General features: G+C 35.9%; 3 protein-coding genes across 7 annotated transcripts in view; 2 read left to right on the forward strand and 1 right to left on the reverse strand.

Moving 5' to 3' along the window:
* Positions 1–24,083, reverse strand: part of CASK (calcium/calmodulin dependent serine protein kinase) — a gene marked incomplete at both ends in the record, with an annotated part of 194,195 nt that overhangs the window by 80,139 nt on the left and 89,973 nt on the right. For all 5 annotated transcript variants that reach the window (XM_079549783.1, XM_079549780.1, XM_079549782.1 and 2 more), the window contains 2 exons: positions 1,258–1,360; positions 22,805–22,877. In XM_079549783.1, coding sequence (XP_079405909.1) covers positions 1,258–1,360; positions 22,805–22,877 — 176 coding nt within the window. The remainder of the gene's footprint in view (positions 1–1,257; positions 1,361–22,804; positions 22,878–24,083) is intronic.
* GPR34 (G protein-coupled receptor 34) lies at positions 5,424–6,569 on the forward strand (the record flags this gene model as incomplete). Its single annotated transcript, XM_079547878.1, has 1 exon — positions 5,424–6,569. One exon carries the CDS (start codon positions 5,424–5,426, stop codon positions 6,567–6,569), a length of 1,146 nt encoding a protein of 381 aa, XP_079404004.1.
* GPR82 (G protein-coupled receptor 82) lies at positions 17,372–18,361 on the forward strand (the record flags this gene model as incomplete). The annotated part of the gene is made up of 1 exon (XM_079548657.1): positions 17,372–18,361. The coding sequence occupies one exon, from the start codon at positions 17,372–17,374 to the stop codon at positions 18,359–18,361; it is 990 nt and encodes a 329-aa protein (XP_079404783.1).

The following is a 24,083-nucleotide window of genomic DNA, read 5'->3' on the forward strand; positions in this document are numbered from 1 at the left end:
GGTTTCTGTTAAGACAGCTAGGAGTCTGAAAGTAAGTTCGATGTAGCTGATTAGCTCCAAAAGAGTAGCTGAGACTAAAAAAAAAAATGAAAAAGTTGCTCAGTGAGAACGAAGAAGAAAAATGAGGGAATCGTAAACAAAATGGTAGGAGCTATCACTGAAAAAAAGCAATGGTTGAAGTATCATTTGAGAAATAGGAAAAACAAAGAAAGAAATTAGCTCATTTAGGAAAAAAAAACCAACAGCCTCTAAATGTATTTTCTTAGAAAAAGACTTATCTAGGACTGCAGGTAATAAGAACTATTCTGGTATTGGTAATTATTGGAAGAGTGTGGAAGATGTTGGTATGCTTAAACTGGATTTGCTCTTTATTTAAAAAAAAAAATCATATGAAAGCTGAATTGACAAAGATATTTTAAATATTTAGATAAGAAAATGTGAGTTTTTGAAGAAGATACTGAGACATACTGAAAGGAAGTTACTCCCTTTTGAAGAAAAAAAAACCACCCAAAGTTAATGAAATCTTTTGCTGTAGTCTCCTACTCTGGCAATGAAAACACCAGAAAACTGATTGGATCTTCATCTGTGCAGGCTGATTAGAGCATAACCCTATTGTCTGGAACAATATGGAAGGTAGCTAGAGGAAATAAAATTCACAGAAAACAAAACACACAGTCAAAAAATATACATTATCAAGATATTGGTGTCTTATGCAATAATTACAATGAAACAGTAAAACATAGAAAGAATCACATGTGAAAGCTAGTAAGATTTTGCTATTAATCAGAGTATAGTACTCTGACAGAAATTGCCTAAAAAACATATGGGAGCATTAAGGATGCTGTACTAAATCTTTAGTCAATTGCTTTGACACACATTTCAATCTTGATGGCATTTTATGTTGTGTGCTTTGCCAAGCATGGACTAACACTGCCAAGGACTGTATCAAAATGAAAAAAAAATTTGCATTTTTCAATTTCATTTTGACCAAAACAGTGTAAGCTGTTGCTGAGAAACATTTAGACAGTTTTACAATTCAGTATATGTACACGCAGTGTAGTACACTACAGTTAATGTATTACCAACTACAGTACACACAGTTGCAGTTCAAATACTTGCGTACATATATTGTTAACAAAGTATTTAGAACGAGATTATTTTTGAGTCCTTGTTTTGCAGCCCAGGCTACGTTGGAAGCACAGAACTCTGCAGTAAAACTTCTGTAATATTATATAAGTTTGAAGGACAATTTCTTACCTCCAGCAACTAGCCCAGATTCTCCTAATTGAATTGCTACCCCGAAGCCACCAAGCTTTACCGGGGCTGAATTCTCTTTTGAGGCAAGCAGTACACAGTGTGGCTGAAAACAACAATGAAAAAGCAAATTATTATATTATTTGAAAAGTACAATTGGCACCTTAGGATTTACTTTCAAAAATTTGCAAACAGAAGTCATTATTTTTTTAAAAGAAATTCTTGATTTGTAATATTTTTTGGAATGAGATCCTCTCACTAAACCTCTTCATGGTTGAGTATCTTGTAGTAGCACTGGTAATGGGAGGATGGTTGGACTAGATGATCTGTAGATCCTTTCCAACCTTGTGATTCTATGATTCTATGATTCCTTCTCCATTGGCTTCCTTTTTACTTGCCCTAGGTATAGCAAAAGCATTTCAGGACTTAACAGAACTCACAAGGAACACAAAGTAAAATCACAACAACATGGAGATAATGAATGTTGAAATTTTCTTTCTTAGTATTAGTTTTTATTTTCACTCTTTATTTCACTTGTATGCTTTATACTGTTCTAGTTCTTCAGTAGATACATCCTGCCCTATGACACAGTGCGTGTGATCTTATTCTTAATACTTTCAGCCCCAACCACAGTAGGAGATCACTTCCCAGCTGCATAGAAACAACACTGCTGTGATATTTCTATTGAGTTACAGGATAAACTGCTTAGGTTTAAAGCATTAGGTTTAAAGCTAAATCATTCCATGCAAAGTCATCCATATTTTTTCCACTAATTATATTAAGATGCAATATATAAAAATACAATAATAGCATTATTTGGAGGAGTGGTGACTGATGTGAGAGCCTACTTAAAAATGAAATATAGTACTCCATTTGCACAGTCAGCTCTGTTACTTAAAAGGATGTCAAATCTGTCTACTTCTACTACTTGAGAAAATGTTACTGCTTACACTGCAAAACAAGGAACTTTAAATAGGTTACCCTGTATCTTCAGATTTGTCCTTGTTCTCTAAGAAGGTAACCATGTGCTGCCTTAAGTTTAGTTTTCTTTTACACTTGTCCTCCAGCAGCAAAGAACCTGGAAGAACTCAGCTGCTCACTACAGAGATGATCTAAGGTTTTGGGGGTTAACATAACTAAAGTGCTCAAATCTGGAACAGGAAAATTACAACCTCCCTGCATGATCAACCAATTAAGCTGTGGAGGAATCCATAAACAATTTCCTTCTGCACTAGCTGTACTTAATGGTTTTAATTTAGGTTGATGACCATTTTGTAAAATACCTACAGCTAATACTCAGACTTTTGAAAGTTGTAATTATCATTATGTATTAGAAGTCTACGAAACCTTATCTTACACAAAGTCTAAGCTACGTATTCACCGAGGTCATGAACTGTTACCTTTGATGCTTCCTTAACATTCATTTGCTGTTATAGCTAAGCACTCAGATTTTGTGACATGACTGTAAATACCTGATAGAAAATACATGAACAAATCTAAATCTTCCTAATGCTTCTGGCCCTACTAAATATCAGGATGAAATTATGACAACATTGTAACATCAACCTCAACCCCTTTTAAAAGTCCAAAAGAAATTTGCAGAGTCTCAAACAAGCTTGATTCCCAGACGGATGATAAGTTAAGAATGTTAACACGGACACTCATTTCAACTACTAAGGAAAATACCGTCAGGATAATATTCCTCAGTTATAACATTTGTGCTAACTCATAGTGGGACTTCTAGAACCAATTTTTAAATTTGCATTTAAAAAACGTAAATTTTAAATCTCTTATATCCTGTTTTAAATAGTATTACCAGGTGGAATTACCTCTGAGTATTTTGTTTCTGCCTTATTGAAACTGTTAAGCTGTTCCAAAAGTAATGCCTCCTGTTATATTTTGTTGGCCCATGACATCAGAGCTGGATGTGGGAGGGATGATGGTAAAGGCTGAACCTCCTTTCAGATCCATTCAGCTCCATTTTGTTGCCATGTGACAGATGGCAGCAGAGGGGCAGCCTGACACACTGACATCTGACATGGAAGCGAAGATGAAGCAAAGGTGAATTTCTGCATGCGGAAAAAATTGTACCCACTGACACTCATTGACTTTTGCTGAACATTTATGGAGACCAAACAGTGGGTGTGAGCACAGTGAGGCAGTGTGTGGTTTCAGCAGTGGTGACAGCCACCAGCGGGTGCAGATTTTCCCAAGTGTGGCATGCAGGATCTTGGCCATTGCTGGCAAAAAATGCATATCGAATGGTTGTGAGAATGTTGAAAAATAGTGTTTTGTAGCTGGGAATTTTTTCTATCAAATAGTGTTATTGTCTTCTTTGATGTGTTTTTTCATGCAAATAAACAGGAGGCATTACTTTCAGAGTGACCTATGTATCACAGCTGCTAGTTTAAGCGAAAAAAAAAAATCAACCTCAGATTTCTCACTTTGAGCAAGGTGGATGAAAGCTGCACCAGGGTAACAAAAATGTGCCACTTCAAGTGTGGCTTCACTCTGTGCACAAATCTTGAAGAAGTGATACTACTTTCATGCCAGTATCAAGATGTAGTGTACCAAGAAAATTGTTTACCAAAAAGGAAAACGCTGAGGTTGGTCACAAGAAACAAAGTTTCTATGAAAAAAATCCCAATCTCCTATTCAGTTTATGATATAACCAGCAAAGTCCAAGTTAACACCAAAGTCAATCTTTCCAGTAAGTTGGCTTTTGCTACTTCAAAATATCTTTAAAAAGTAGTTGCAACACTAGTTAAAACTTCCCCTTGTAGCTAATTGCACTGCGTCAGCTGATTCTCAAGCTTTCATAGAGAAGCTGGTACTCCAGCTTTCTAATAAGAGGACATGCATACACGTTACTCCTCCCTCTCTTCAGCAGTGGTTTTCAAAATCAGCAGAAGTTCTTAAAACACAAATGGTAAGTGGCTTCTTTTATACTTAGTAAAACAAATTCTTATTACAATTTATTTTAATTTCGAAGGTGCTAATGACCTTTGTAATCAATTGGCATGTAATTACGTATTTCTCAGTTTAAGTATGCATTTCTACTTACAGATGACAAAACTTAGGCTAGTTTCTTAGTTGTGTTTCTGAAGTATCTGCAGTGTTACTGATTTTTTTCCTGCCCTCATTCACCTAAATGTTACAGATTATGCAATTCATGATGTCAAACATCTTTTACAAAAAAATCAACATAAACATAACATTTAATATAGCTGAGAGGTTTCAATGTGCATTTGAAGGTACCGTATTTCTTTAATCAGACACAATTTTCGTAATTACTTTAGCCCATACCATACTAAGTGGCTAATATGAAAAGACAGCTGTACTTGTAAAACTGGAACATAGTGCCCACATCTAATGTAACTTTAAGATCATCCAACATGAGATGCTATAATACTTTATTATTAATATCCTCTCAATAATTCAGATTCTGTATGTACATCATTTTTTACTAAGCCTCTTATCTAAAATGTGCAATTTTCACCACCTTACTCATATCAGACATTTTTAAGACCTGGAATGTTTTTTTTTCCTCCTTCTTATTGTTGCTGGAGATCTACATTTAGAACACCAAAAATGATTTTCTTTTCAGATTAGGGGAATATTAGCTTGTCTCTCTAAAAAAAATTGAAATAAACTTATTTACATAATCTTTTAACACCATGGCATATAAACTTAGGGAGAAAAATGTACTGCTAATAATTGGTTGTTAACTACCTCTCTAAACAGCTAACTGTTGTTCTGCTATATTGATTAAGAGTTTGCTTTTGATTTCCTTTCATTAGTCAAAGCTGATTTTTATCTCCCAGATTATACCTTACTGGTGAAAAATATACTCTCAGTTACGTTAAAAACTTTATGAAAACAAGGGAAGATATGAAAACATCTGTTACTGAAGCAATGTAATTTTCAAGCTAATATCAGTTTCCTTGCATAATCCTGATTTACAAACATTCCACAAAAGGAAAAAAATACCTTACCAATACCAATGATACAAATAATAAAAAAGAAACTAATATAATAGTGCTGACTCAGTGCTATTTATATTACATAAATGCTTTGTAGACAATGAAGTGTAACAGTGTTCCTGTGATGACATAATATTTACAATTTTTCTTCATATCCTGACAGAACAGCTAAGAAAATCCTCACAAATGGCTACACCTTCAGCTGATTTACTGACCACTCTTCCATACACGAAAGCTTTTGGGGGTAACCAAAGTGATCTACCCACGAATGCATCAGAAATTCTGCCCAATGGAAGCTGTGACTTAGAAGACCATGCATTGTCACTTGCTCTCATACTTTTTTACTCCGTTATTTTTGTCGTTGGATTGGTTGGAAATATTATAGCCCTGTTTGCATTCCTGTGCGTTCACCAGAAAAGGAATTCCATCCAAGTTTACTTGCTAAACGTAGCCATCGCAGACCTTTTGCTGATCTTCTGCCTTCCCTTCCGAATACTGTACCACATTTTCAACAACACATGGATGTTTGGATGGATTTTATGCAAAATTGTAGGAACTCTATTCTACATGAACATGTACATTAGCATAGTACTGTTAGGACTAATTAGCCTAGATCGTTACGTAAAAATAAATAAGTCTGTGAAACGACCTAAGATGTTAAATACTACCCGAAGTATACATATTTGTTGCATTGTGTGGGCAGTTGCACTAACAGGATTTTCATTAGTAGTTGTATCATCTCTCTTCACAAGTGAGGTCAGCAATTCTACCTTGTGCTTTCATTATCGGCATAAGAAGAACGCAATGACAGAAGCAATTTTAAATTATATTATTGTCATCATTTTTTGGACAGTTTTTCTCCTTTTGATACTTTCCTATGTTAAAATTGCCAAGAACCTACTGAAAATTTCAAGGAAAAGAGCTAATTTTCCCAATGCAGTAAAATATACCCAGACAGCAAGGAATTCCTTCATTGTACTCATTATTTTCACCATATGTTTTGTTCCATACCACATGTTTCGATTTGTCTACATTACATCACAGTTAAAAGATCCATCCTGTTACTGGAAGGGAATAATTCACACATGCAATGAAGTTATGCTCATATTTTCATCTTTTAACAGCTGCTTAGATCCAGTTATGTATTTCCTAATGTCCAGTAGCGTCCGTAAGACTGTCTTCCAACTTATTTGTAGAAGAATTCACGGAGATTCAAGTGTGACTCTGGAAAGTACTTCAGAAATAAAACTTGGACAATATATGCAAGAGAGATTTTCTACTACCACTCCGCATTCAAGTTCTGTAAAGAAGAAGTCTGACTTAATCAAGTAAACAGATAACAGCTTCTCTCAGTGTCACTTTCGGACATCAGCTTAAGATGCGCCAAATACAATAACTGATGGATACTAACCTCGTTTCATTCTTCCCATTACAAAATGAGAAGTCTTACTTCTGTTTGTGAAAATGAGAAGAAACTTTTCAGAAGTATTTCCCTTTTGTTTATCCAAGAAAACAAAACAGGAAACTTCCTTCAAGTTATCTCAGGCACCTTCTGTGGGACTAACCTAGAACACTAAGTCTTTGGGGAGATGTCCACAAAGTGGTTTAAGCCTGTGTAAGGAGTCTTGTATACAGATATTAATATGAGCAATTCGTAAACAGATGCATTTTGCAGAAGTAGTGTGTCCTATTCAAAAGAGCTACATGAATCATTAAAGCCTTTATGTACTGTCTGCTTTAACAGGTTTCAAAGAGATCAGCACTGAACTGTATTTACAGAATTTTTGCAAGGAAATATTTGAGAATTTAGCAACATATCTGGCTCAAAAATGAGGTGAAGAACACAGCTGCCATTGATTCAGTTATAATTACTGGAGATTTGCTTCATTAAATATAAAAACCAAAATAATCAAGCCTCCTTTATTATTCAAGCCCTTTATTATATTTTCAATGTTTTAATGAATGTCAAGGTTGAGTACTTGAGGTAAAGTTAAGCACTGGTTAGAAATTGGTTAGAAATTTGTGAAGGAGAGATGACATATGGGTATTTTCAGCTAATTAGGATTTCCTTCAAACTCTGAGCAACAAATTTGGTGACTTCAGCTACACAAAGTATTTCAACAAGGAAAAAACTGAGCATACGCAGAACGGAAAAGTTAGCGATTGTGAACACTGGAAGCATCAGCTCTGTTCTTTGGTCAGGATCAGTCATCTAGTCTATTTACAGGTTTATGGATTCAGGCGCAAAGTAAAATTTTGAACTGTAAGGTTGTTTAAAACAGGTGAGCTGAAAGTGGAGCTTGTTAAGACCAAAAGACATGCAAACAGACACTTATACTGAGAGTAATTTACATGTCTAGCACAAGAATCCAGAAAGATGAACTAATTAGATAGTAGATGTTAGGCACTATCACTGCAAAAGAAGATTCTATTACACTTAACACATAACAACCAATATTGCTCAGGTTAACTGAAAGACTTCAATATTAAATATGATTACCAATTCTCTAATAGATCACATGGCTTTATACCTAATCTGTCACAAAATGTGAAGATTTTTAATTATACAGCAAAATATTCTGATTTTATAGAAGCTAGTTATAAACTGTACACGCTTTACAGATTGTAGAGAAGGAGCACCAGAAGCCATGTATAATATCAACAGATGATTTAAAAAATAAAACAAAACATTAAAGAGTAATACAGTCCCCGGGACCACATATTACATTACATACTACTTCACTTTAATTAACCTCTGTGCATAAGGAATGAAAAGCATATGTGATTCAAAACTTGAATGAGATTCAGAAGCTACAGTTTAGTGTTTATATTAGGCAATTGCAGCACCTACAAAAACATGTAAAATTAGGCAAGCTTGGGTAGATAAGGTGCCCAGGGAAAAGTGAATAAATTTGTTTGAGAAAAAACATCTACCACCTATCAGCTCTAGCAGCGCTGTTACAGAGGAGCCAGCAAAGGAGCTCTCCTTTAGTAGACTTGAGAAGCATCAGGACAAAGGGGATAATGTTGTACATGGACTCTAGCAAGATCATTCACAAAAGGTCCTAAAGAAATTAGAATATTAGATGATATTTCTTATTTTGGAACTAGTTAAAAAGTGGAAATAAAGCTTTAAAAATAAATATATATATTTTTTCCTTCAGAACATTACCTAAGAATATCCAAATAGATTCATTTATCAACTCTGTTGAGTGCTATCTCGAATGAATGAGACTAAGGAGATGACAAAGTTTTTAAGCAATACACAAATATTCAAGGTAGTCAATCCTAAAAAAGGGATATGATACCAAACTCTGTTCAACAGCAATAAAGCAGCAAAGTCACTATTAAAACTAGGAGAAAAAAACTGAGAAGCCATCACTACGATATTCCATAATTTATATGGTACAGTTTCTATGCAGAATACATAAAACAAGTAAATGCTTGAGCTCAGAAACTGAAAGAGGACGCATCAGGTCCGTAACACCAGGTACGGTGTGTAAAAGGGGAAACAGGAATAACTAATTGTATGCTCTTTGTCAGAGTCTGATATTAAAGGAATAGCAGTTACAACAACAGCAACAACAACAACAAAAAAAACAACAAAATAAGCAGATGACAGATTTTCACAAGTGTGCAAATCAGTGCTTCAAGATGTCAAAGGCCTGAAGCATCAACTGGCTCAGAACAGGATCTGAAACTAGACAGTACTGTCATGTAGGAAAGAATTACGGCTAAACAAATTCCAAACACAGGCACTTTTACTATGTTTTAATATTTAATCTTTTTTTTTTTTTTTTCTTTTTTTCTGAAATCAATTTTACCAGCTTCTGAGGGTATATAGATGGCACTGCAAGACATTATAGTCAAGTGCAAAGAATTTGGAAGCTCCTGGGAGATCTGCTGAAAATTACAATGTGACATTTCAGGTGATCCCATCATTAGTCAATTCAGTAGTGTTACTATGTTTGTTACTTCTCATCTTAGCAATGCTTCCTAAGTGATAGGAGGGCCAAATACAGTAACGTATTGAAACTTCAACTGAATTTCAACATAAAATTCTAAAAGAGACTTGCTAAATAATCCAGGGTGATTAATATGATTGTGTAATCACAGGGTGATTAATTAGATGCTAAATAATCCATCCTCTTGATTCTCCTTTTTCTCATGGCAAACTGCAAATCTGATTGTGATGTTGTATTTGTACCACACACACTTTAGAGACTTTGTAGCTGAATAGCATAAGCCACATAAGCTGAATAGCATAAGCCACAAAACAAAACTGCGTGCCAGAAACAAGCTAATAACTTTAATTATTAGCACATTCAATTGTATCTGACTTGAATAACCGATTTTTATTTCTATATTGAAACTCACTCTTATTACCTTTGGGACTTACAACTTGGCATCTTCTGCTAGGTAAGAAAATTATAGCCCAAATCTGAAACCTTAATTGAACAACCTCTTTCACAATATCCATCAACGAAACCACAAGAGAGAAATATAACTCACATTACTGAATCATACATTACTGATAAATAAGTAAGAGTCATATTATTCCTTATACTGGAAAAAATATATATGTGAACACCTTAGTTTAATACTCACTCTGAAATCACACACAGAATCAGGGTGGGTAGAAGGAGTTTAGTTGCACAGCATAAATAAAGCATACAAGTTAAAATAAACCAATGTTTTAAATGTATTTTCAACACATTCTCTGTAAGGCTGAGACTCTTTGGCCAGCCTTTTTTCCATCTCAGAAATATTCCCTATTACTGAGGGCACCCTGCCAAGGGAATCCAAGAAAACAGAGAAGGTGCTACAGAGCTGTTAGCACTCACAGCTTGTAAATATTAATAGATAGGAAAAATCCATGTACAGAAGCTGTTCAGACTTCATGAGGGTGGGAATAGTTGAGGGGAAAGAATGAAGATGAAAGAAACCTTAACATTCAGACTCCATTGTTAAGAGTGTTAAGCATAGATATAAGAACATAAATAGAAGAGAAATAGCTGTGTATCAAACAACTGAAAATGAGATAAAAATGAAGATGAAAAAATGTGACGGTTTACTTCTAAGCTTGTATTTTTGCAAGCTGAATCAATTACTTAAAGTACACCAGAAAGGTACACTGTGCTTCATGCTGCCCTCAGGGATTATCTTGCTTTTTGCTGTAAATGATGAGTACTGGTTCCTTTAAATTTGCATACAGAGATGGTTAGTACATCTTTGCACCTATTAAAAAGCAAGGTCAGCTACTTCGGAATATCTCAAACCACAGATACAGATGACTGTGTGCTTTTAAAATGAAAACATACCCACTGTTTCTCACACACAAAAAAATTTCTACATGTGTATTGTCAACAACACATTAAAAGTCTGATGAAAACACTTGACAGGGGACGTAACAATGTTCCTTATCAGCAAGAAATTCATTTTGGAGACAAAGCTTTCCAATTTGCAGTCAAGAAAATCTACCTTTTCTGCATCAGTTTTGCCTTTATCACCATGCTTCAGATTTTTATTTTTGCTTTAGTACTTCTGCACTTTCTCAAAAGCTTAAGAGCCTCATACGAAAGCTAAAAAGCTCTTATAAACAATTAACTTGAAAATACATGAGTTACAGCACAGTGAGAGAAAACCACAGAGAAAGCTTCCTCTTTATCTACAATGATCAGTACAGTTCACATGTTAAAAACTGTTTTTGAAAAATCAAAGTAAAAATTATCATGCCCAGTAAACAGTCACCGATTTTTGAAAATCAGGAATAGTAAAAGAGACCTCTGGAGGCTGCACAGAGTACTTCATCAGGGAAAAAAATCTGAAGTTTTTAGCACTGAAGTCCTGAAATCTAAAAGTATCGAAAGATGATTTTTTTAAGTACTGTCAACTGTAACTTTATGCTTTCCAGTTTAAAAGGTATTGTTTAATTAGCGATTCTCTACGCAAAACAACTACCCAGAGCACATAAACGTGCTTATTTAATGACAGCCAAATAGCTGAAGGTATGGGTGCAATATTATCCCTTTTCTATATCACAAAGGATCCTAGAAAAACCGGAGTTATATTGCAAATTCTCACAATTCATCAAACAGTATAAGATCTACAATTTTGGACCTATTCTGCTGAATTATAACGGCAATTCTAAAGCTGCTGAAAATAAATCATCAATGCACAGCAAAAAAACAAAACCAGTCTAACAAAGACCAAATTAAAATCTGCCATCTCTTTTATATCCACTGATTCAGCATAGTACTCAGCTCAAGCTGAGTAGATTTAAACATGAACTTAGAGAACTTTGATTTGGTCAGTATTTCTCACAATATTAAATATGCTGCTCCAAAAGTAATGCCTCCTATTTATTTCCATGGAAACTATGAGGGAAAAAGAGCACAGTGCACAGTAACACTACTTGATAGAGAAAATTAGCAGCTACAAAACACTATTTTTCAAAATAGTTATCACCATTAGCTATGCATTTTTTTGCCAGCAATGAACAAGACCCTGAATATCATGCTTGAAAAAATCTGCATGGCTGTCAAGAATGTGACTGGATTTCTCACATCTCTGTCACCACTGCTGAAACACACCACCCACTATCTCACCCTGTTCACATCTACCGTTCAACCTCCATAAATATTCAGCAAGCATCAATGAACTTCAATGGGTACAATTTTGTCAGCATGGAGGAATTCAGTGACACACCTTTGCTTCATCTGCACTTCCATTTCAGACGCCATTGTGTCAGACTGCCCCTTTCCTGCCGTCTGTCACATGGCAGCAAAATGGAATGGGATACTGGCAGGAAGGTTCAACCCCTACTGCTATACAACCAACATCTGCCTTTGACCTTGTGGACTAATACAATAAGAGGCATTATTTTCAGAGCTGCTCTCAGAAATACATCTACCGAGGTATATAAATATATACGACGAAGTCTCCCCAGACCCTTCTCCAGCTTCCTCAGTCTTTCTTTGCAGGTTAGGTGCTCCAGCCCTCCCATCATCTTCATGGCCTCCCCTGTACCCACACCAACAGCTACACATCCTTCTCGTGCTGAAGGCCCCAGGCCTTGATGCTGCACTCCAGGTGGGACCTTATGAGGGTAGAGCAGAGGGGGACAATCACTTCCCCCCCTCCCCCCCTCCCTGCTGGCCACCCCTGCAGCCCAGGACACAGTTGGCCTTGTGGGCTGCAAGAACACATTGCTGGCTCATGCCTAGCTTTTTGTTCACCAGGATCCCAGAGTCCTTCTCCACACGACTGCTTTCAGCGAGTTCTTCCTCCACACTGTATACGTATCTGGAATTGCCCATACTAAGATGCAGCACCCTGCACTTGGACTAGTTGAACCTCTTTCAGTTCAACGTGGGCCCACATTTCAAGTTCGTCCAGGTCTCTCTGGATAGCATCCCTCCCTTCTGTTATGAACTACACCGCTCAGCTTGGTGTCACCTGCAAACTTGCTCAAGGTGCACTCAATCCCATTGTCTAGGTTGTTGATAAAGATGTTGAAGAGCACAGGTCCCAAGATATACCCCTGAGGGACACCATTCATAGAATCATAGAATCACAAGGTTGGAAACAACAACCTATAAGATCATCTAGTCCAACCGTGTTCTCATTACCACTGCTACCACAAGCTACTAAACCATATCTCGCAGCTCCTCATCCAGACAATTCATCACTGGCCTCCACTTAGACATAGACCTGTTGACCACAATCTCTTGCTGCAACCATCCAACCAAATATTTAGCCACTGAGTAATCCACTCTTCAAATCACTATATTTCCAATTTAGAGATAAGGATGTGGTGTGGGACCCTGTCAACGGTCTTGCAGAAGTCCAGGTAGATGACACTGAGACTCACTAGATGACTTTTCTACCCTTTGTAAAAATGGGAGTGACATTTCCCTTTTTCCAGTCACCAGAGACTTCACCTGACAGCCTGCAACAACTCTCCCGGATCTACACATGCAACTGAAAATGAACTGCATCTCTCTTAGAAGTTTATACAGCCAATAAACTTTCAATTCTGATGATTAAACAAATAAAAAAACTGGAATCAGAAGTCAAAGTTCTAACTAAGCTATACGAAGGAAGACATGAATTGCATGTTTGCAGTAGTCAATGCATTTTAGAGACTTATCCTGGTAATAAATGCCATACAGTAAGGAGTTTCTAACTTTTTGGCTTGCCTGGCTGCACTGAGTGAAGAGGAATTATATGGGGCTGCATATAAAATATGTAATATATTTCACATACATAATCAACAAAACTTTGCTTATTCTTTTTGCATTTTTATTTGAACATTAAAAAGAGGGCTACAAAAATATTACAATAGCATATTGGACACCTATACAATAGATCAAATTCCAAGTACTGGAAATTAAATCTCATGTTAAAGATTGATGCATATTTAACATGTTACACATTTATTTAGTATAGTTCAGCCTTAGCATCCATAGTGGCCCTATCTAGGGGCATCCACTTTTGTGCACCCTATCCTAAAAGTTGCCTTTCTTCCATCAAGCAACAAGGTTAAGTGCATCTCCTGGGCCTTCCATGGGATAGAGAATCAGGACTGCCACAGCAGCCACAGGTAAATGGACTGCTGCCCTCTTCCATCCTGTAAGGAGCAGCTGCTGCCAATCCACATTACACTCTGTTGCCTGACAGGAACAGCCCAGATATTTACACAAGTTGAGACAGGCACAAGATATGAGGTTAACTGGGCTGTCTTCTATCATCTCTAGCAGGTGGAGGGGAGAGGTAGTGGCCAGGTGGTTTTGTGTGGATCACTATTGCCTATGGCTGTACTATATAACACAGTTAGGTACAAGTTATAAATGGCTAACCGAAATGGCTTCCCCACTGTGAATTTTCTTGTCTTTGTGATTTTGAGCCACAAAATAGGTTTGCATACAATGAAAAAAGGCAGCACACACTGTTTGTTAGTGTATAAAATCTAGAAACAAGTATAATAATCATGGTTTAAGGGGGCTAGAAATAGAAATAAGTGAGGGGAAGAGAATACATGAAGATCATTATTAAGAACTTAAGAGTGAATTGCCTAAGAGATGCATGTGTACTGTTTGCATATCATCAAATATGCATTAGATAAAATAAGCCATTTGTAGGTCAGACAAATGGAAATAGTGTACAAGAATTGTGAGAGTGCTTGGAACCAATTACTTTCTTTTTTTTTGTTTACTCAATGTCCCATTCATTTGTTGCCCATCTCACTAATCAGTTACAAAATGAAGTCTGATAGATTATAATTCAGTATATTAAGCCATTATACAGTAATTCAGAAAAAAGGTAGCATAATTTCCTCACATAGAAAGAATTATGGTAATTGAACTACAAATACAACAGGCTAGATGTAATAACCAGTTGAATAACAACAAAACTAACTGCTAACTGAAATTGCTCACACCATTTTTTGGCATAAAACCATGGTCTCCACTTAGCAAATTTTCAGGATATGTACTCTTGTGTCTAAAACTGGATGGAACAATACAGAAACGTGGATTTCTAAGACTCTGTAAGAGACTATTAGACATTTAATTACTATAAGAATCCTTCTATTAGAGCAGATTTTAATATAGTTATTTATTCAAACAGAAAAAGAAGAAAAAGAAGGTAAAGCTTAACACAGAATAAAAATTAAAATGCATGCAAAGGAACCACAGCACTACAAGCTACTTACTAATATTCCAAGCAAGCTTCCTTCACTTAAATTTACTTTTAAATGACATGAATTGTCTAACCTAAAAAGGTGGACAGAATACATGTCTATCATTTTACAGCAACACAAATAAAATCAGTAATAAGACTGAATAATTAAATCCATTGAAATCCATAAAGTGTGTTTTCACTGTGAGTCCTTAAATACAAAGCAAAACTTACACAACAATACTAAAAGTGCATAAAATACGGCACCTCCTCTGTTCTCATAAAGGAACTTACTGCTTCTGAAAAGCCATATCTGACAACCACAGATGTATCACACAGAGGTAAATCCAGAAGTTTTATGTTCTGCAGACTTAAGCAGAATTTGACTGATCTGTGATCAAACTTCTTCAGGAAGGAAACTGTCCTGGCTATCAGCCTTCTGGATGACTTACATTAAACTTCCTATTTCTTGGAAACAAGCCAAGTCAGTTTCCCCTGAATGGTTAGAAAGCTGAGAATGCATCAGCTATAAACTGCTTGCACAGAATGCATCATCTGACAGGACATACGTGATGTGTTCATTTGGTCACTGACAGGAGGGCAGACATGGATATGTCATGATCGTTGTTGCATGTGGAGTTCAAGAACAGATGGACAGCTCTGTGAAAATTCTGGGATCTGAAGAGCAATTAAACTGCAGTTAAAGTTCTCACCTACAAAATACGAACTTCATTTTTTTCCATTCTGGGAAGTGGGCAGTCTCAAAGAGCGTGATAGTAACAAGAGCTCCACGCCTTAAAAGTATTTTAAGTATTTCTCTGAAATAATTACATGGCCAAAGGACTGTTAGAATCATTCTTCCACATTTATCTTGCATTCTTTTAAAATCTCTAATGGAGGCATATCCTGGCCTAATTTCAAAGACTTTTTGCACAGAAAACATCTTTTGGTTTGAACTTTAAGCGTCTAGCTGCCTTTTGACACTGTAAAAGAAAAGGCACATTCTGAAAACCTACTTATGCCACAAAGGCATTTTTCTTAACTGTGTTTTCCAGATTTAAATATCATCTTTTTCACTGCATCGGTGTAAAGATAAAAAGGACATTGGACAAAAATTCCCTCTCCAAAGGAAGACGCCTGCAGTTTGCATAGGTAAGTTTAAAAGTGCTACTTCTTTGCTTCAAAACATTCACATAAAAATAATTGTTAGGTGTCTAGAGGATCGAGTCCAAACATTATTTTGTGAATGTAACTCACTGTAATAAAATAATTTAATATACTTTGGTTCAATGATCTATATGGGACTTAGGTAAAGATTCAACAACTGCAAAAAAATTTGGTTTAATTTACAAATTGCCAGTCATGGCTTATAGCATATTTTTAAATAGAAGTTTTACAATTATTTTATAATGTAATCTACTTGGTGCCTGGGTATTTTGTTATAGTTACAAAGAATGCTCTTTAGAATTTGAATTCATTTGCTTATGACTGTTTAAATTTTTTTTTTTTAATCAATCTGTGACTTTGAAATGTTATTTTTTTTTCCCCATGTACTTTTATATGCAATTAAAGCTAAGTTGCACTTTACTGAACTTTTACCTGTGCAAAACGATAATCTCTCTTCACCATACGTTAGTAAGTCAAAGACTCATTTTTATATGCAGTCATTCTACAGGGCTTTAAACACCAACTAGAACTGATTTCTTGCTTACAGTCTAGAAATACAGAATAAATTGCAAACTAAATTTGGAAATATATCAGTTTTCAGCAATCATTTACATGCTCACGGCTACATCATTTATGCATAACGTATACCTAAGATTAGAGCCCTAAGTAAGTTAGATACCATCATCAGCCAAAAAAAAAAAAAAAAAAAGAAAAAAAAAAGAAAGAAAAAAGAAAAAAAAAAGCATCCAACTAGCTTCCAGAATCATGTACAGTTTAATTCTTACTTAAATGTAGGTAAGAGATACTCCTGTGCATTTCTGCAAATACTGAAATGCTTTGTATTTATTTTGCTTATTTAACTTGAAATAGTCCAGAGTGGTTTCCAAAGTAGGTTACAAGTGTTCTAGAAGACTGAGAAATAACTTAAGACCACAGAAGTTACTTTCAGACCCTACCTTCAACTTTCTGTTTCCTCATTTATTTTATTAGATTCTAAGCACATTATTATTTTTTTTTTTTTTAACATAAGTCAGCTTTGTATTTTTTACTGCCAAAAATCTGTCAGTAAAAGAACATCTAAACAGTAAGCTCATGCAAACTGAAAATGATAACCACAGAGAACAACTACGAATTGGTAACAATGAAAAGCAGAGAAGAAAAAGTAAAAGTTAAAAAGTTCAAAATACGAAGAAAAAAAAAAAGATATATTAGATGCACATTACAGAAGAATAATTCCTTTAATTGTGTTTCAGCTCTCATCATCCATTCAAGAAGATTTGGCATAAATGAGAAATTCAACATGCATTCTTCACCCATCGATAGCTACTACTGTAGCTCTCCCAGTCATCTACTGTTTCCTATTTATTACTGGCAGTTTTGGAAATATTCTCGCTGCTTGGGTGTTTTCAAGACAAGCATCCACAAAAAGAACACAGCATATTTATCTGGTAAATCTCATCATTGCTAATTTACTCGTATGTAGCACCATGCCTTTTGTGGCTGGCTATTTTGCAAAAGGGCACCAATGGACATATGGCTCTGATGTATGCAGAGTAGCGTATCACCTCGGAACTATCGTTATGCACGTCTGCACGTACGTTACAATCACCATGTTGTGTACAATCGCTTTAAGTCAGTATGCAACGCTGAAGAAAAACAATGATGCACGACACTCCCAAGCAGTCACAAAAAACTTGTACAAACGTGGACTTCAGAAGTTTCGTCAGCCAAAGTTCGCTAAATATTTTTGTGTCTTTATATGGCTCGTTGTGTTGTGCGTAACGGTAACAGCTATCACATACGATGCTCGGGCAAGGAGGGGGCAAACATTTCACACGTGTTACAACATGAAGGTAGAAATAGGTGAATTTACTGCAAAGACTGCAGCTTCTTTTGCTACTGCTTGTTTTTTTCTATTTTTTCTAACTGTTTTGTTATCATACTATTCCCTCACCAGACACCTGAGTAAAATACAAAAAAACACCCACATTGGACAAAACCATATGATTTACAGAACAGTGAAAAGAAACATTCTTGTCATCCAGATAATTTTAACTGCCTGCTTTCTTCCGTACCATATTTTCAGGCCCATATTTTATGTATTGCTTCCAGAAGAAGACTGTGACTGTTCAAAGATAAACTATCTAGTAGAAATTAAAAACTTCCTTACTTGTCTGTGTGTTTCTAGGAGTAGCATAGATCCAGTTACAACCCTTCTGCTAGATAAAACATTTAAGAAAAGTCTGTACAGTCTGTTTAAAAAAATCCACACCTGAAAAACAGCAACGCAGAGCTGATATTTTCATTGAAGACACCTCACCAGTACAAAGTATGATGGAAAGATGTTAAGAGAATATTACTAACAGCCAGCTCATTTTGACTTGCTACAATGAGACTTTTATATCAAATGGGAAATATTTAAATAAAATGGTAACATTACTTGTATTTTTTTTAAACAGTCTTGCTTTAAAAATCAACAGCAGTCATAATAAATGAATTCATGTAATTCACACAGAGAACTGCGCATTGCCACTTTACCCATGTAAAGAAAAATACATTTATGTTTGCTGGATGGACAGTGTTTTCTTTCTAACTGATCTGGGAAGAAACTAGTGTGAAATAGAGGACATAGTTCTCATCTGTCACCATTATTCCCAGGTTTTCTGGGCTTTCTTTACCAAAAAAAAAAAAGAAAAAAAAAAGAAAAAAAAAAAAAAAGGAAAAGCATAGATTTTTTTCTCTCTAAAATAGATTAATCATTTGTCAAAGGCTTAAGGAAGAAGGCACAGAGAACTACAAAATACACTCAAGATTAACCCTTTTTTTTCCCTCAGAAGCTCAGCTCTGAGTCTAAGCACTGGCTAGCTGGTGGTGAGCAACTGCACTGTGCATCACTTCTTGTATCATTATTATTCTTCTCCCTTATTAAACTGTCCATATCTCTACCCATCAGTTCTTGCACTTTCACCTTTTTGAATTCTCTCTCTCCCATCCCACTGTGAGCAAATAGCTGTTTAACCTGGCAGACGGCCCAGCACTGAAGTCCAACATGTAATTGCCCTGAAGTGTTACATGATTAGACCACATCAAATTTGAATTAACACACGTTACTCCAGAAGGTACCTTCTTCACATTAGTATTTAAACCCAGACCACTTGCAGAAGAGTGAGTAAAACACATGAGTCATACAAAATTGTGGGATATCCGAATGCACATGAAGTGAGGGAAAAAAGGATGAAATGCATACATGCACTTATTTTTAACCTCTGGTACTATTTAACATAAATATAAAAAAAAAAAAATCACAGAATTTCCACATTCCTAATTTAACTCTGCGAGGCAAATTTTATAGTTTACTTAGGTAGGCATAAATGGTTATTATTTACTGGTATACAACTTATACTCAAAATAAACATTTAAGAACCATGAACAGAATGAAAGGAGTACAAAACAGGAGTGGTTTTGAATTTATTCTTGTAGCGTGGTCTTTTCCCTATTCTTCCAAATGAGATCAAGGGAAGCTGTCCAATGAATGCAGAAAGTGTTACAGAATATTAGCTATTTCTTTAGACGTTCAGTTTTTTTTTTTTTAAACAAGCCCAATCACTTGCTGCAAGCTGCACAATAAAGTGTAGCAAGCAATTCTGTCTTTCTGACCCTACTACTGAGCTCCATTACAGAAACACTACATTGACCCAAAACTGGCATATGGTGTTAGATACAAAATATTAGGCCTCCTGTAAAAGACACCCCAAGACTTCATATCATTTGACACCTGCTTTGTATTCTGCAGAAGTTCAATAAAGAGGTAAGTGAAAAAGACAGAAAAATCACAGGAACATAGTATTTTATTAAATACAGTGCTACTTGTGAAAACAGAAACCATCATTTGCTTATTCTACAGAATTCTCTTGTGATGCTTAACAAATGATCTACAGAAAAACCTTAAGTGGGCAGCTTCAGAGTCTAACACTGCAGAATGCTAAAGGAAAGAGCTCTTGAGCATGAAGGCTGGTTTGTGTGGGTGTGCATCATACTGTGCAAAAACCAAGGACAAGACACCTAAACCATGACTAAACCAAAGCAGTTTAAATTTTCTCAGACTACTGTGTTTAGATCAGTAGCAGTAGACATTTGCATGACAAGTTTACTGTCAGGGTGCTTTTGTTTTTGCACAGCTCAAAATAAGAACCCTAACTTCTGTCCTTCCTTACACTTAGGGAACCTCAGCACAGCAAGGTGTCTAAAGATGTAAACTTCAACACTGAATTTTTGGTGACAGTACAGGCTTAAGTAATTATTATTCTGCTTTTCTAGACCAATTGGTTCCCTAGTGCTGCAGTTACCAAAAAGGGAAGAAAATGGATGAAATTTTGGGAACTACTGATTAAATATAAGTTTGTGGTAAAATCCCATTTCACCAATTCTTCTTAGTACCCCAAAATAATACATACTTTTAGTATTTTCCTATAGAACCTGTTTAAAGTGACATCTCCTTTACATTTCTGAATTGCATTAGTTGGCTTATTCCATATTAAAGAGTAGAAAAACCCTTTGTGCAGTATGGGCAATTTGAGAATCTGCAACTAAAGTAATATGTTGGTTCAACAGTTCACAGAGGAAAAACCTCTCAAAACAGAGAGGCGTGTGGAAAAGATAAAGAAACAAGCACTTCAGGAAAACGCAGCTCATGTGCTAAACTTCTTGTGCTTTTTAGTCATCCTGGTGTTAACTTGGAAGTTTTCAGGTGAATTGTGAATTATACAATCAAAAATTAAATACTTGATTTCTATAGCAGGAACATAAAATACTAGGGCAAACATGCACAACAAAGGGTTTAAAAGACCTTTGTTAACCCCTTCAAAATGAGCTGCAATGGCCAGCTCAGAAGATGCAGGTTTTCTGAATGGCTGAGCAAGTGACTGGAACATACGAACTTCCAGATCAAAAGGTATACAACTATGTAGCCGTTGAGCTCTGTGGCATGTCAAGCAGTCTAAATTCTCAGCAAGCAGCACTTCTCAGCAAAACTGCTTCTGAAAATGTAGCACCCAGCAGCAGAACCACATTAACCAAAAGATAAGGCAAAGGTCAGAGATTACCAAACTTTCAAGTAATGTTAGGGACAAAAGATAAAGAAACTCAAGACCTCTCGTAAGAGAAGGAAATAAAGGCAAGCAGAGGCCATATTGTGAAAGTTTTCATGTTTTGATTCTGACATGGGAGATGTAAGTTTATCATAGGCTGCAGTCAGCTTTGGTTCATCTTGTTGCTTAAGAAAAACAGATGAAGTTTCTGGCATCAGACAACAGCAGACTGAAGTATTCCTAATCTGACTTCTTATTAGTTGAGAGCCAAGTGAGCACAAAAATGCCTACAAGACACTTAATTTAATAGGGACTAAAAGGTACACATTTTCCTGTGAATCAGATCAAGATCAAACATTCTGCAGTTTAAAATAACACAGAAAAGAGGAAAAAATGCAGAATCACAGAATCATAGAATGACTGTATCGACCTTACAGATCCTTATTACTTCACTTTCATTCATTCATATAATTCAGAAATCATTCACTTACCCTACTTCCTTTCAAAACACTGCCTACAGTGACATCTAGAGCTGAGACGCTGCAGTTAACTTAATGATCTACACATGAGCTTTATAGTTAAAATATTTCTGCTCAGCTTTTATCAAGATTAAACACTCATGTAATTGAGTAGCTTTATTTCTAAGGATGGCATTTAATAAAAACAGTGATTTTAAAATTTTCAAAGACTGGATAAGCTGTAAAAACATATCTACATTTTTCTGAGGAATAAGGCCACTGAAACTGAAATATGCTTTTGTTCAAGGACATCCTCCAATGACAAGTAATGCAGCTCCCAGGAAGACAAAGCCACGTAACTATGGTGTTCATTCTAAAACTCACATGCTATTATAAGCAAACAACTAAAAGGATTCAGAACCTTCACACTAGAACAAGATCAGAAAACCTATCAGCGATTAAGAGGACAACAAAATGAACAAATAGCATGTATTCAAACTGAAGAGAGACAAACCAAAATTCTTAGGTTTAAACTCCCAACTACTTATACCATAACGCTTTGGGATAAATTACTTCCACAAACAATCACACAAATGTTACATAATATATACAGTGTTATTAAAGTGTTCCTAAAGTTGTAAGCATTTTAAAGTGCCCCTACAGCCTGTGTTTCTCCTCCAAAACTTGTTCTCATAGTAACTAATATTAAAGACTGTTTGTAAACTGTGGGTAGTACTGCCAGTATTCTAGCATTTAAGGATACACTTATCTAAAGAATTTTGGTCTAGATGATTTGATAGCTTCATCTGTGCTGTCAAAATGATGTAATTACTCTAAAAACTCCAGTTTTATTTATGCAATTAATTTATACACAGGTTTTCGTAACAAGAAAATAAGTACAAACACATATGAATACTCAGGAAGCAGAAATCAAAATGACTTCCAAAGTAATTGCAATCAAATGCATGTGTAATCTGTGAACAAAGACTTCCCAAATGTTCTATACTGACAGAATTAGTGATAAGTGATAATCTCATACAGTACAATAAAAATAAACACATGCTCATTAAATAGTTTTCTGTTATATAGGTCCCCTTTTCCTCTCCTGTAGAGAAACTACCAACGTTTAGTACTTTGTATTAATTCAGCAATGGAAAAAAATCCCATATCTTACCTTCACATCCCTGTGAATTATATTATTATCATGACAGTAACGTAGAGCTTCCAATATCTGTCTCATGTAATGACTGTAAAAAACAAAGACATGATAAATGACAATCCTGCAGGAAAAATTATTATGCAGATATAACTACATTTAAAGAGTCTAACCACATAAAACTTATCAATCAACTAAACTGTATACAAGTTCAGCAGACAGGAGTTTATGTCTAATGAATAACAAAACCTAAAATTTGAGGATTATTCTGATTGAACACAAGGGAACATTAGGAAAGAAAAATCTACATTTTCCATTATATAAATGTTTCAAACGTTCAATAATTCTGTTTTAGATGATGAAAGATTCAAGGGTCATAACAAAACAAGATAAGGAAAAAAAGTGGTATCGGTGCCTGATTTACCTACAATGGGACAGAACCAAGATCTTGACTTGCCTGATAAAGCAAGATTGAAGACTAATTTATTTCTCCTATGTGTCCCCTAAAGGAGATTGAACACTGAAGGTTGCCAAGAGGTTGTCAAGCCTCCATCCTTGGAGACAGTAAAAACCCAACTGAACATGACCCTGATATTAACAGGTTGGCTGAAGTAGATAACTCCCAGTAAATTTCTAGGATACTTTCTCAATTGTTTTACTCATATATATTACATTGTGTCTCATCACATTAGAGACCATCATCTGCTGGAGAAGAGCTCTGAGAAAAAGGATGTCCAGGTGGACAAGAGGCTGGCCATGAGCCAGCAGCATGCCCTTGTGGCCAAGAAGGCCAATGGTATCCTGGTGTGTATTAAAGAGAGCATGGCCAGCAGGTCAAGGGAAGTGATCCTTCCTGTCTGCTCTGCCTTGATGCGGCCACATCTGGAGTGCTGTGTTCAGCTCATGGCTCCCCAGTTTAAAAAAGACAGGGAACTTCTTGAGAGAGTTCAGTGGAAGGCAACTAAGATGATCAGGTGCTGGAGCATTTCCCTTATGAAGAAAGGCTGAGAGAGCAGGGACTGTTCAGCCTAGGGAAATGAAGACTGAGAGGGGATCTTATAACTGTTTAGAAATATCTTAAGTGCAGGAGCAAAATTGATAGGGGTGGACTCTTTTTGGTGGCGAGCAACAACAGAACCAGGGGCAACAGGCAGAAACTGGTACACAGGAAGTTCCATACAAACACAAGGAAGAACCTCTTTACTGACAGAGTGATGCAGCACTAGAATAGGCTGCCCACATTGTGGAGTTTACTTCTTTGGAGATATTCAAGACCCATCTGGATCCTGTGCCACTT

Source organism: Tetrao urogallus, assembly GCF_951394365.1.
Source record: "Tetrao urogallus genome assembly, chromosome: 1".
NCBI lineage: Eukaryota > Metazoa > Chordata > Aves > Galliformes > Phasianidae > Tetrao > Tetrao urogallus.